The following is a 14,921-nucleotide window of genomic DNA, read 5'->3' as shown; positions in this document are numbered from 1 at the left end:
ATACACAATAATACAGAACTGTGAATGTGAATGGAATGAACTCAACCATAAAATGGAAGCAGGATAGCAGAGTGGATTAAAAACAAGAATCCTGCATTATGTTGCTTACAAGAAACACATTTGAAGCAAAGAGAGCACACTCAGAGTAAAGGTAAGGGGCCAGAGCAGAATCTGTTATGCTTCTGCTGAAGAAAAAAAAAGCAAGGGTAGCAGTCATGATTTACAAAGTAAAAGAAAAAAATAGATCTAATCAAAAGAGGTAAGGAAAGGAAACTACATCTTGCTAAAATGTACCATAGACAATGAAGTAATATCAGTACTAAACATATGCATCAAATGGTGTAACATCCAGATTTTTTAAGATGTTAAATGAGTTACCAGAGGAAATAGAGAGTAAAACTGCACTAGTAGTGGACTTCAACTTTCTCCTATCAGAACTAGACAAATCTAACCAAAAAATAAACGAGAAAGAATTTAAGAAGGTGAATAGAATTTTAGAAAAGTTAAATATGATAGACCTCTGGAGAAACTGAAAGGAATTTCTCAGGGAAATAGAAAGGAATATAACTTTTTCTCAGCAGTACATGATACCTAAACAAAAATTAACCATGTTTCAGGGTATAAAATCTCATGACCAAATGCAAAAGGGGAAAAATGTTAAATGCATTCTTTTTAGATCATAATGCCATAAAAATTACATTCAATGAAGGACCATGGAAACATAAATTAAAAATTAATTAGAAACTAAATAATCTAATCCTAAAGAATGAGTGGGTCAAAGAACAAATCATAAAAGCAGTCAATGATTTCATTAAAGAGAAAGACAACAATAACACAATATACCAGAATTTATGGGATAAAGCCAAAGCAGTTCTTAGGGGAAATTTATGTCTCTAAACACATCAGTAAAATAGAGAAAGAACAGATTAATGAATGGGCATGGAACTAGAAAAAAAGAACAAATTAAAAATCTTCAGTTAAACACCAAATTGGAAATCCTGAAAGTCAAAGGAGAGATTAATAAAATTGAAAGTAAGAAAACCATTGAACTAATAAAAGTAGGAGCTGGTTTTATGAAAAATACAATAAAATTAATGACTGATTAATTAAAAAAAAAGAAGAAAGCCAAATTACCAGTTTCAAAAATGAACAGGATGAATACACCATTGATGAAGATGAAATTAAAGCAATTATTAGGAGCTATTTTGCCCAATTATATGCCAATAAAACTGGCAATCTAAGTGAAATGGATGAATATTTACAAAAATATAAATTATTTAGTTTAACAGAAGAGAAGCTATGATTTTGAGGTCACATCTCTATCTGTAAGGTTATGCTCCCTCTCTAATATCTAAATGAGCAGCTGTGTGTGTGTGTGTGTGTGTGTGTGTGTAGCTAAATTGAATACTTGCAGATTGTCTTGAGAGGTGAATAAAAAAGTAGTTGAGTTGGTTTCATATTGGGCCCAATGGTAGTAAGAAACATAATTTAATGGGATACTTGGTTATCTTAATTTGCAATGTTTGTTATGACTATCAGTAAACAGATGGCACACAAGCTATACTTATCTTCATGGTTAATATATGTAACAGAAGAAAAAAAGAGAAGTTATGTGAAGAATTTGATGAGTTCTCCAAATTAAATCAACTTTGATATTAAGTTACTGCCGAACGCTCACCTTCCTAGGGAGAACCTTTATTCTGAACATCTTTGTGAAGGTTTAAATGGCATAGAAGATAATGTTTGCATCATTGCTGAAATTATGAACTACAGTTCCAGTTTTAGATACCTTATGAAATTCTACCTTGTAGAAATTTTAAAAATAAAATTTACTTCAGTCACAAGTGAAATCAAATAATGATTGAAGTTGGTAGAAGTAGTAGTAAATATTGCCTATTAATGTATTTGTTGGTTAAATGTCTTCTTGATGCTCTTTTGTCATTAGGTCTGACATAAGCATTTGATGATATTCTCAGGAAAGATGTTGACTTTCCAGTTTGGAGTTCAAAGTGTAGTGGAATGAACTTTGAACTGGAAATCAGAAGACACTTGGGTTTAATCCTACTAACCAGTTGTGTGATACTGGCCTAGGACTCAGATTTCTCACTGTAAAATAAAGGGTATTGGCGAAATCTTTAAGGCCCATTCCAACTCTAAATTCTGTGCTTTTATGAAAGTCGGCATGGGGAAGATGATAAACTTTTGGAAAATATGAATGGAATCAAAGAATGAAAGAGCCTCCAAACTGCACAGATGTCTAACTAAAATCTTTTTTTTTTACATCATCTACATTTCCTATCACATCCTTCCACAATGCCTCTCAGAGAACCTTCCCTTAAAATACTTTAAAAGAGAAGAAAAAAGCTCGATAAAACTAACTAGCATATTGAAAAAGACAGGCATTATACGCAGTGTTCCATAGACCTGCATGCTGTAAATGCATTAAAAGAGAGCCAGATGGCACTTGAGGTGGTGCATAATTTCTTAACAGATAGAAATAGATTGGTTATAGATGTAGCAGTCATGATTTGGAAAAGTTTTATGCTATGAAAAATTCTTATTGGAGCCTTTTGAAAAATAAATGCTTTGAATTTATTAGTTCCTTCTGATCCCAAGGCTTATTTTACTGCTCTGCCTTCAAGATCTTAATACAATAACTTGTGCTTGGTGAGTTACATCATGCATATTTTAAAACATTTTGTCACTTAGTAAACTGTTTTAGTCTTATTGAAAAAAAAAATTGCCTCCCCCCCAGGATTTTGATGATTTACTTTACCTTTTCTTTAAGAACTTAGAACACTGTGCTATTTGGTGTGTGTGTGTGTGTGTGTGTGTGTGTGTGTGTGTTTGTGTGTACACACATACACATACATGTTCAATAGTGATATTGTTTCATTAGCTATTGGCTTTTAGGCATATTGTAGTTTCTTTATTTACTAATCTTCTTGACATTGTATATTTTTCTCGATGCCTTGTCTGAAATCATGATTGCAACCCCCTTTTAAAAAGAAATACTTGATGTATAGTCATTGTTGTTCTAGCCTCTTATTTTAATTTTGTATAGGTCTTTCTTTTTAAAAAATGTTTCATGTTTGCAACAAGTTGTAGGGTTTTGTTTTCATATCCCTTGTACATTGGGGAAATTCCATTTTATTGAGGAGTTAAATCCATTCATATTCAAGGTTAAAATTGTTAGATTTCTGTTTTTCTTCATTTAATTTAAGAAGTGTGAACTAGTATTAAAATTATGAAGATCTTGCTTCAAGTCCTGCCTCTGAATCATGTGTAGCTGTATGACCATGGTCAAATCACAGAGGAGTTGTCAGTATGTGTATTTATGGAAGGAGTTTTAACACTTCCTACACCAATGAAATTTGAGGTCCAAACAGTGACCTCTCAAGAAAAAAAAGCAAAACCCAATACTGTTTCATATTGATTTTCCCCTCTGTGCTTGGTTTCTTCTCTTGCCTTTGCTTATACTTATTTAATCGTAGTTTTCTCACAGGTTCTTTCATACTTCTCTTTCTTCCCATTTCCCTTTTCTGACCCAAGTTTCTTAAGTTTATTTAAATTATTATTCTCTCACTCTTCCTTATTAAATATCTTTTTACTCTTTTTTTTTTTTGGTAAATCCATCGGGGTTAAGTGACTTACCAGCTAGTGAGTGTTATGTGTCTGAGGATGGATTTGAACTCAGGTTCTCCTGACTCCAGGGCCGGTGCTGTATCTACTGCACCACCTAGCTGTCTCTACTCTTTCTTTTTTCATACCAGATAGGAGTATGATTCAGAATTCTCCTTATATATGCCATCTCCTCCTCCAATCTGTTTTCTTAACTTTGAGTAATATTTATTTATGATGTTCTTTTCTAAGAAGTATCAGTTTACTACTTCTCTTTCTTTATTTTATTCTCCTCCCAGTCTTTTCTGAAATTTTGTCTCCTGTTCATGAGTTTTGAGTTTTAGAACTAGAAGGGACTTCTGCTAATTAGTTGTTTTTTCTTTATTTTCTCTATGTGTCTCATATAAGATAGGGCTTCTATCTTTCCTCTGTCCCAGTGATCGATTAACATAATGGCAAATCATGTCTGGTCCCTCTTCATTTTTTGTTATTTAGTTTTGTTTATGTTTTGAAGAACATTTTTTTTGATGAATTTCATTCTGAGACTTAATTAATGAGGGAGGTAGTGTGGTATGATGGGAGATACCTTGGTCTCAGGGTGCGTACTTAGTCCATACCCTTCTATTCACCTCTGTCCATTCTAAGGCCAGTTTATACTATTTCTGGACTTATGTCTCCATGTCTGTCTTGGACATTGATTCCTCCTGGGGGCCAATATGTTCTCTCTCTTATGTGATAAGATTGATTTTTACTCTTATTGGGAAAAGATGCTTTCCTGAGATGCCTCTGTCAGAAGCAACTTATCCCCAGCTTTGTTCACCTTCTTTCCATGTAATCTCAGAGCTTTGTATCAGGCTTTTTATATTATGTTCTCCACCTCTACCTCCCCACTTCCCTAGCAGAAAACAGCATCTCCCACCCTACCACTCCACCTCCTTTGTGAATTAAAAGTCTTAGGAAATGAGATTCATGAGAAAACAGCTTCCAAAGGCTTCTCCTTGGTATTTTCTGTTTCTGGGCCAACAGAGCTGAACAATTCCAGAGAACTTTTAGAATCGAGTATTGGGGATATCACACTGGCCTGCTCTCCAATGGAAATTCTGCAGGGGAATGACTATAGTTCGTTTGGTCATTTCCACTGTCCTCTGCCTCTCCATCTATCTGAATGGAGGAGTGGTTTTTCACTGCTAGGTCTTCTCTCCCCACACAATTGCTCATGCCCTGGTTGCCTTTTCTTTTTCCTGTAATTTTAATTACCGTAATGTATATGTGGCTTATTACTTGTTGGTTCAAAGTAGAAGAGTTTGTGAGTTACTCTAAGAATCATCTTATTCTACTATCCTACAAGTTATTTAACCATTCTGGGCCTCAGTTTTCTCATCTGTAAAATAGAGGGTGGAGGGAGAAGGATGACTTCTGAGATCCTTGCAACTCTGAATATAAGACTCTATGATCTTCCTAATCAAATGTCCCTTTTATAATGAGACCTGTTGTCATATAATATCAAATTCCCTAGAACAGAATTAAGTGTAATAAGTATGTAGTAGAGAACATGTAGTATAATTTAAAATCTAGTTTTTGTGATATGTGAGGAGTACAGGACTAGTTTTTTACCTGTTCTTCAGTTTTATTAATGAAATAAGATGAATAAAAATAAAAATAAAATCATCCATCAACTTGTATCTTATGTTGTACCTGTATTGGTTAGGTGAATTGGTGTGCTTATTTCTTCTGTGATTTTTGGATCAGAAATCACTTAAAAATTAGTTGTCTATATTTTTTTAGGATTCTTTTTCTTCTCAGCTTGAGGCAAAGTATTCTGCAAATATTACTTGATGAACCTGTCTTCTGGAGTAATTAATTAAAAGGTATTAATTTCCACACATGTTAAATAAGAATAGTGAGCTACAGGGAAATTTTGTATTTTACTTAGTTTGCGTAGTATATTATATGCTTTAGTTAACTAAAATGTAAGTTTCCTCTCTTCTAAAAAGTGTAATTTATCAGTGTAGTTTCCAGGAAGCTGAAATGAATTATTGAGAATGAAAAACAGTAGGTGAAAAAAGATTTGTAGAACATCATAGGGGAATGGGCCTTCAGAGATAATTCCAATCCCCTCATTTTACAAATGAGAAAATAGAGTTGTAAAGAGATGATGTGATTTGCCATACATGACAAGATATGTTAGTGACAAAGCTATGTCTAGACTAGGATTCAATTTCTGGTCTAGTGTTTAGTCAGCTACATCACATTTTGTCATTATTTTAATTAAACAAAATGCTAATATGCTATGTCTGATAATTTAATAAAGCATACAATGTCTTGATCTGTTGTAAATGGGTCATCTCTAAGAATAAGCTACCACCTCTAATTAAAATGACGTCACTTAAAAATATATACGTACAACTGAATTTTAGCCCATATAATCTGTATACCTGCCAAATGGCTTGAAGAATATGTTCATTTTAATTGAAATGTTTTAACCTGGCGCACTAACAAATAGAGGACATTTATGTAAGCCTTGCTATATTTTCTGTAAGTCTATGTAACTTCTTTGTACTTTTATATCCAAATGGCTTATGTTGCTTAAGTGATAACTGTAAAGTGGGGTAGTGGTGGTATAGAATCCGTCAATGAACAAACATTTGTTAATTTTAAAAATAAAATTTTATTAATATCTTTGGCTTTTATATCATATAAATTTCCTCCCTTAGCGTAGTGCCTCCAGTGCTTAGCATAGTGCCTCCAGTGCTTATCACAGTGCCTGACAAATAGTAGGTATTTAATAAGTATTTATGGAATGAGTTAATGAATTCCATATAGCAATTTTTTAAAGCAAAAAGAAGAGTGGAATGAAAAAATTAGTGTGCATGAGCATTTATTAAGCATTATGTGCTAGGCACTGTGCTAGGTGCTGAGGATACAAAGACAAAAATAAGATAGGCCCTTCCCTCAAAAATCTTATATTTTATGGGGTAAATAACATGTACATAAATATACATATACAATTATAAATAAAATAAATACAAAATAATTTTTAGTGCGGAGATCAGGAAATGCTTCATGTAGGCATTGTATAAACAAAGATTTGAAGGTGAGGTGGGAATAAATTCTGGTCACTGAGGACAGCAAAGGTGCAAAAACAGAAGATGGAGTGCTCTTTGTGAGGGATAGCAAGAAGACCAGTTTGACCAGACTGTAGAGTACAAGAAGGGGAAGTAAAGTATAATAAGGTTAAAAGGCCATGGGCATGAGAGAGATTAAGAAAGAATGATATAAAATGGAGAGTAAACACTTCCATAGGCAGTAGTTTTGTGTGGAGACAGGCAAAACCATCAGATTACAGAAACTCAACTCAGACTTTGAGTCATGAGTCAGTTTTCTATAGAATTCCAATCTCTTCTCCTTTACTAATGCAGGTATAATTAGACCCAGGCATCATGGGTCTTTTTCTTCCAGCATTGTACTTTTTAAAAAAAAATCTGTTTATTGGGGCAGCTGGGTGGTACAGTGGATAGAGCACTGGCCCTGGAGTCAGAAGGACCTGAGTTCAAATCTGTCCTCAGATATATAACTCTCCCTAGCTGTGTGACTCTGGGCAAGTCAGTTAACCCCAATTGACTCACCAAAAAAAACCCCTTTTTATCTTTTCTGGTTTGTTGATCATTTCCTTTTGCTTTGATCTGCTGAAAGGTTACAAAACATTTTGTTCTTTCTTCTCCCTTTTAAGGTATTGCTAATGATTTATTGATAAATATTTTGGATGACTCCTAGTTTCAGGGAGGGGGCAAATAAATAATTCTAACTCTTTTTTGAGACACTTAATAGAAACCGCACTGATATGAAGGAATAAATTTGAAAGAGGTTGAATAGATAACAATTTTGAAGCACCAGAATTTTAGGTGGTTTTATGAACTTCTCCACTTGGCTTTTGTTTAAAGTCCATCTGATTAATTCAACCAAAAATGAATAAGTAAAGGAAGATGTATTCAGAGTCACATGAAGTTGGTCTGAAGTGGTATGATGACCTCCTTTTAAACTGATTTATCTGGATTCTAATCTATTACTACAGTTCTAACTTTAAATTAACAAAAGTTTGTGAGTTTGAAAGAATATTTTCTCATAAAATTTTCTGATAACTTGGATTTTGGTGAATGTTAACTAAGCTGCTGCAGAGTTTGTATTCTAACTTTTCTTGCATGTTACTGCATTTGAAAGTTGCATGAAAGCACTAACTGCCTTCTTTCTCTTCCCCCTGACTTGCTGCAAGGCTGCCAGACAGATCAAAGATAGGTATGGTACATACTCTACATTACATTTTTTTGAAGTATTGATTTCTAAGTCAGAAATGAAATTCAGTATTTGTTTTGTATCACAACCTTAGTGGTTGAAATAAAAATATTTAGTAGTAAAGTGGGGGAGGTGGGGCACCTTCTATACATCCTCTTGGAATATCCAGTGTTTCTCTTTATCTTTAAAACAGTTGAGGAAAAAAATGTGTTTCCCAAGTAATTTCATTTCTGACATAATTCCCATTTATGTTGCCTGACATATTATATAATAGATTTGATACAATCAGTTCTTGATTATCTTTTCTAATGAAGGGGAGGAGTGCTGTGAATTATTTTTTAAAAGTAATATTTGTCTTTGAAATTTCATTTTTGTGCTTAAGTTTGATATTCTGATAATATATAGTATTTTAAACATTCTTGGAAGTTGTACTGTTTTCCAGCATCCACTGCCTCTCTAGACCCTCCCTTAACAATTCCTTTGTGGTTTTTCACTCCATGCTGGGTGTTGACTGTTAATTCTGAAAATAATTCGTTGAATTCTAAACTCCTGGTACCTTTTTTTCCCCTCATGTCCATTTCTACGTAGTTGCAACTCACCTAGGAGAAGAAAGATAATGGAGATATTTAGGTAGTTTGGCTATTTTCTGGTGGTAAAACCAGGATTTGATAGAAATCTTAGGATTCTGGTTAGTAAGTAAGACTAAAGTTTTGTAGGAATTTCTGGTGGCAACATTTGGATAATATTAGTAGGAAGTAGAAAAGTCAGTAGACCTTCTAGATAATGATCAAGAATTGACTGTACTATGATTGTTAGCCTAAAATGTGTGACTCCCTGCCTTCCCTTTTCTCTCTCCCTCTTCCTTTTCCCCCTTTGCTTTGGGTAATTGGGTTTATTTGAAAAATGTTGCTCTTATAAGACATGCCCACCAATCTGTGATATGTAGGATTATTTTTTCTCCATTGAAATGAGCTAATTTGCTAATCATGGACTATGTGAAAGAATTTTCAAAATCATCAGTATATTTGTTCATTTTGATTGAGAAATTTAGCTTTCAATCCATATTCCTCCTTTATATCATTAAGAAAAAGTTAGTTGTTCTCATGCCTGTAGATCTTTACAATAACGTAAATATTGTATTGTCTAATATATTCATTCTAATTTTTGTATTCAGATTCTTGGTTTTGCTTATAAATCAAATGGGGGAGAACCAAGAGGAAAAGATAAAGATTTATGTGGAAAGAGTATTAGTAATCTATATCAGAGTTACCTTTCTTAATCTTAATTTTAAAATGTACTTGTTTATTATAAGGAAATAGAAGCTACACAAACTTTTAGGTTGGCAATTCTTAACTTAAGGTCGGCAAACTTTTAAAATATGTATTTTTGGTAAGTTTTTAATATAATTGGTTTCCTTTATAATCCTTTGTATTTTTATTTTTATGCATTTAAAAACATTCTGAGAAGATATAAGTAGACTTCACCAGACTTCCAAAAGGATCTATGACACAAAAAATGGTTTTGAATTTATTAATTCAGGTTTAAATAGATGGAGTTTTCATTGATCCCTGGCCTGATGAGAGACTCAGTTCTTTCCAGTATCTTCTTTCTAGCATCATCTCCAGTTATAGAATGCCCATGTGATTTTCTGTGAGAATCCAGTTCTAAACTCCAACACCTAACCCCCTTGATAAGAAAGAAAATTTATTTTCTGACTTTTAATATTTATTTCCATGAACTTTAGGATATTCTGTACTCCCCAAGACCTTGGAGGACCTATTGGTCAAGATCTATGGCACATCACAGTGGCCATCTGATCAGTAGGCTTCTCATGCTGCTCAATTTCCTGTCTCTAATGCATCCTTACCTCACAACTGAAGGTTATCCAAACTCTAGGCTGACAGATTTTATCTCCATAAGCTGAATATCAACGTTTATGTTTTCCTTTCCATACGTGCCTTGTTCCTATGTAATGTGCTAATGCCTTGAATTTAGTTGAGGAGTAGCCACTGGATGCAGAACCCAACCAATACAAACAACATTTGGACACTTATGGCCACCCCATGACAGTAGGTGTTGAACTGGGGAAAGAGGAAGAAAAGGTGTTTGACCCCAGCTCCTTGAAATCTTATCTATATGGAAGCTATTCTGTAGCCAACTCCAAGGATGTCAAGTGCTTTAACTTACATGATGATGTGTGAGAAACATACCAAGGATGGGTTTGGGTCAGTAAGAACCTAGACAAAAATTGAGGCTATATATGAGAGGGCTTCAGCCAAAAGATTAAAGAATAAAGGGCACTAGTTGTATAGTTTCTTGGATGTTAACAGTGCCCAGAATCTAGCAATCACGTGTTCACAAAATTGACCTACAGACTTCAGACTTGGTTAAGAGTCATTGCTATTATTAGTACTTTTCATTTAGAGAAGACTAGTATCCTTGACCTGCTATTCTTCATGATGTTATAATATTTTATGAAGGTTGTACTCATAGTATATGTGAAGGTGGATTGGGAGGTATTGAGGATACACCAGATCTTCGTGACACAAAATGAAAAAAGTTGCCAAAAGATTGATTGGATGCTAGGGCTTCCTGGCATCTTTGTGCTCTAAGAGTTGTTATCCATGATGATCGAACTGACAAAAAAACAGAAGTTATAGATTTACAGTTCACCTAGTCCAACCACCTAAAATTTTACTTTAAATTTTTAATGATGTCACTTTTGCTTCTGAATGTATCCCTCCCTGTTTCCCTTCTTGGTGAGCCAGTCTCTTTGAACAGAAAATAAAAAAGAGGGGAAAAATGCAGTTCACAAAAACTAATCAACATATCAACCATTTGTGATGATGCACACACAGTATTGCAGTGTTCTACCCTCAAAACTCCCCCATTTTGCACATGAGGAGGTTGAAACTCAAGAGATATTGAGTGATCTACTCTTGCACTTTTAAATTATTCTTTGGTTTACCTGCAGTTTTAATTCTTCAGAGATTGGTATTCTGTAACTTTGTCATAAATTATTTTGTCATATAGTCGTTTATCATAAAGTGTTTCATGATATATAAATAATAATTAAATTATATGTCATAAATTTTAAAATACTGATATTTTAAGGTGGGCCTTTGTTTTAGATGGTTCGCTCACTTCCACGCAGGTGTCTCCTATCATCTCAAGAGTGTATTTACAGTGGCTGGCAGCATTGATTTTCTGATCTATTATTATTCTGCCTAAACCATTCAGAAGAAAGTCATGTTGAGGAAAACATCATAATCAAAGGAACTACCTCTAGTCCTGTCTCATCCAGTGGCATCTCTCTTTCTCTTTCCCTTATGTTTCTTCTACCCCCTACCTTTTTCCCTCTCTTTTTCCTCTCTTCCCTCTCATAGCTGTGGCCTGACTCCCCCACCCCTCACAAAAGCTATGCTTAACCCCCTACATTTACCCCTGCCCCCAGTTGTTGAAAAAAGTCTAAAACCTTCACACTTTCACTAGACATATATGTCTCTAGTCCTTTGGGAGCCTTCATGCCTGATCCATTTCTCTCTCCCCTGTTGTGTTTGCTTGTAGTGTTTTTACTACTAGCATAAACTTTTGAAGAACTAAGCCTAGCTTAGAGTCCAGTTCCTATTGGCTGGGTGATATATGATAGAGAGTACCAGTTCCTCCTTAGACTCCTGTAGTGTATCAACTCACTCTCTCTCTCTCTTTTCTTTCTTTTTTCGTTTCTTCTTTCCTTCCTTCCTTTCCTTCCTCTTCCTCTGTTCACGTAGGGAATCATACCCTTACTTGTGGATGTTCTTCCCAAAGGAATATAAATTTTGATCACTGAAACCTAGGAATATATCTTGGGGTTTATGGGCAAGATTTCTTTATTCTCTTCCCTATTTATTCTATCATTAAAAAAACTGGGACAATTAACTCTTTTGCCTTATGTAGTTTCATTTATGATTTCTTGAAATACAACGTTGGAAACCTAGGCTTTGATGAAGCCCATTGGGATTCAGTCTTGACCTTGCCTTAAAGCCAAATCACTCTGGTTCTCACTGATTGGTCAACAGTAGGTTCCAGCCCAGGCCTCACTTGGTCATTGTTTGGGTTTTGATGACTCAGAGTGAGTGTGAATAATAATTGTTTCTGTTTTGGCCAGAGACCCTGAGGGTCTTCCCTTTCCCAGTTGATTTTTTTTAACTAGGTAAAAAAGGCCATTTTTTGCCTCATTTCCTAACTAGCCTTAATCACTGAAGGGGCATTGCCTCAGACAAACAGGCCTGGGAAAGACCTTAGCTTTAAAAGGTCAAGGTCTCCCACTGCATCCAGAGCCATTTTCAGTCATCCTGATCTATATCTTGCCACTGGACCCAGATGACTCCAGAGGAGAGAGTGAGGCTGGTGACTTATACAGCCTTACCTCACTTTAATCCAATAAACTTGGAAGTCAAGGTATCACCTTCCTTATGTCTTTGGTCCTCTTTGGGAATGAAGGACAAACAACACCACTATCAACTCTAACCAAAACAAAACAAACTGATTCCCTTTCTTTTCCTGTTTGAAAGTTGACCATCCATCAACTTCCTGTTTTGTTTTTGCCTGATGGGCTATTTTTAGTTCTTAACTCATTTGCACAGTAGGAGTGACTGATAGATTCTGAGTTGATCAAACTTCTTCAGGTCACTAGCTCCTACTATTATCCCTTAGTTTCTTTGTTTTATTTCTAAGATGCCTTCCTTCAGAAAACATCAGATTGGTTTTTCTAGATTTCTACATTTTTACAATACCAAAATATGCTAAACACACAGTGGAAGTAAGAGACATTATTTCCACCAAGAGAAGATATGTGAATCATGATCTCACACTTATATGATGGCAGAGAGAGGTTTTATGGAAGAATGTTTAAGGTGTCTGGACAGAGAACTGAGTAGAGATAAAAGAGATGAGAAGCAATAGATGATGAATGAATATTCCAGTGTTTATAATGACATAGGGTATATAGAATAAGGGGAAGATGTGAGAATAATATAAGCACTTTTGCTCAGTCTACTAAAAACTATGGTTATTGCTAATAACAAATATGTTTTATTAGAGACAGTTTTATTTAAGGGTCATTGTCATGCTTTTCTGCTTTAGCAGAGATCCTCGGTAGGCAAGGTAGACAGCAACTTAAGGTACAACAAGCAAGGGAGTACAAGATATACTTCTTACCATTAATAAAGGTAAATTAAATTCAATTCAGTAATTATTTGTTAAGTGCCTGCTATGTACTAGGTACTATTGGGGGGGGGGGATATAAATAAGAAAAAGAAAGCTCCCTGCACTCAAATAGCTTACAATCTAATTGGAGGAAGACAATATCCGAAAAGAAGCTGGAAATGAGAGGCAAACCAGGGGGTACCTGTCATGAAGGCATGATGTTCTGTGGAGTTAAACTAAGCAGAACTGCTGATGAAAAGTGGAGAATTAGGTGGAAAGTCCAGATTCCAGCCCTCTTTAAAGGAAAGCTCAGGAAAGAGTTTTTGCTCAACTCTGTAGCCCCCCAATCAGAGGGAGAGAGGAGGATTGAGGGAGCTGAGAAAATGTTGAGTATCTAACTTAGTTAGCACGAAGAGGAGATTTCAGGTGATCAGCTTATCCTGGATGGGGCATGATGTTCCTGGAGTCTAAACCAACCGGAGCTGCTGAGGATAGATGGAGGATTAGGTGGAAAGTTCAGCTGCTGTTTAGTGCCAGAAGATTCTTTTCTCCATGGCACTGAGCTACTTTCTTGTCTTTTATTATGAAAATTCAGAGTTGCCATTGGACAGTCAGGCACAGGGGTAGGAGTGCAATGGCCAGGCCTTAGAGCAGACCTGCACAACTTGGCAGTAGGTAGGGCCAAAATTAAAATAGGCTAAACTTCTTCATGCTGAAGATACATTTTTAGTGGCTCACTTTCCAAGCAAAGGAATAATTAATGATTAAACTAATTTGCAAATAAACTATATTTTTTTTAAAAAGGGAACTTTCAATTAATTATTACTTAAGATTTTTATTTATCATGAAATTGTTTCTCTCAGACTAGAGACAGACTGATGATGGTTGGTTGCCATGAGTCATGTGACAAACAGGAGAGAGTGTAAAGTAGTAACCCCCCCACCAAGTTACGTGATGGGCACATTAGTGACTAGTGGAAGGTGGGTTAAGTGGGGCACGGACAAAGTGCTTGTTACATCTTTACTTTCTTTCACATCCTCTACATTTTTCAAGGGCTGCCCATAATCCTTTGGCGGGCCACAAGCAGCCCATAGGCCATATGTTGTGCAGGTCTGCCTTAGAGCATGTGAATATTTTCGCTTAATCTTGAATACATAGTAGAGTTTGAGGATTAGTAAGGGAGGTAATGTTGGGGAGATCACTGGAGAAATGTATCATTGCGAGGAAAATTACAAGTTGATGTGAGAAGTAATTTGGCAAATTTAAAGCAGCATTTATAATTCTGTTTTGGGGATATGAAAAGATATTTGGAAGGAAAGTAACCATTGTGGTGGAGTGGGAAGAGCACTGGCTTTTTTAATCTATCTACGTCTACCTGTCTATCAAATGTATATATTTTTAAAAATGTGTTTGTAGATGTAGATGCAGTCAGGAGATCAGGGTTCAAATCCTAAGTCAATTAACCTCCCTCTCCTTCAGTTTCCTGAACTGTAAAATGAGTCTGGACTAGTAGGTGTCAGTGGTCCTTTGGAGGTCTAGATATATGATCATCTACTAAATCGTATCTCTGCCACTTCCTCCTGTGTGACTGTAAAAAGCCACTTAATCTCTCTGGACTTTAATTTTTCTCATGTGTAAAATGAGGGAGTTGGACTAAATAATCTCTGAGGTCCTTTCCAACTCTAAATCTCTTATCCGATGATCTTCATATTCATTTTAAAGCATTATAAATAAACCAAGAGAGGTATATTAATAATAGTGGACATTTAAATATCAAAAACAAACTACATATGTTCTCCTCTTCAGCCTTACAACAACTCAAA

The 14,921-nt window shown here is 35.2% G+C and overlaps 1 protein-coding gene across 3 annotated transcripts in view; it reads left to right on the top strand.

The window, feature by feature from the left end:
* FSD1L (fibronectin type III and SPRY domain containing 1 like) overlaps positions 1-14,921 on the top strand; it is a 90,690-nt gene that overhangs the window by 28,876 nt on the left and 46,893 nt on the right. For all 3 annotated transcript variants that reach the window (XM_027862972.1, XM_027862970.1, XM_027862971.1), the window contains exon 5: positions 7,892-7,914. In XM_027862972.1, the coding sequence (XP_027718773.1) occupies positions 7,892-7,914 (23 nt within the window). The remainder of the gene's footprint in view (positions 1-7,891; positions 7,915-14,921) is intronic.

The sequence above is a fragment of the Vombatus ursinus genome, unplaced genomic scaffold (genome assembly GCF_900497805.2).
Source record: "Vombatus ursinus unplaced genomic scaffold, bare-nosed wombat genome assembly UNPS02014770.1, whole genome shotgun sequence".
NCBI classification, from domain to species: domain Eukaryota; kingdom Metazoa; phylum Chordata; class Mammalia; order Diprotodontia; family Vombatidae; genus Vombatus; species Vombatus ursinus.
This window is presented reverse-complemented; position numbering and strand designations above follow the sequence as displayed.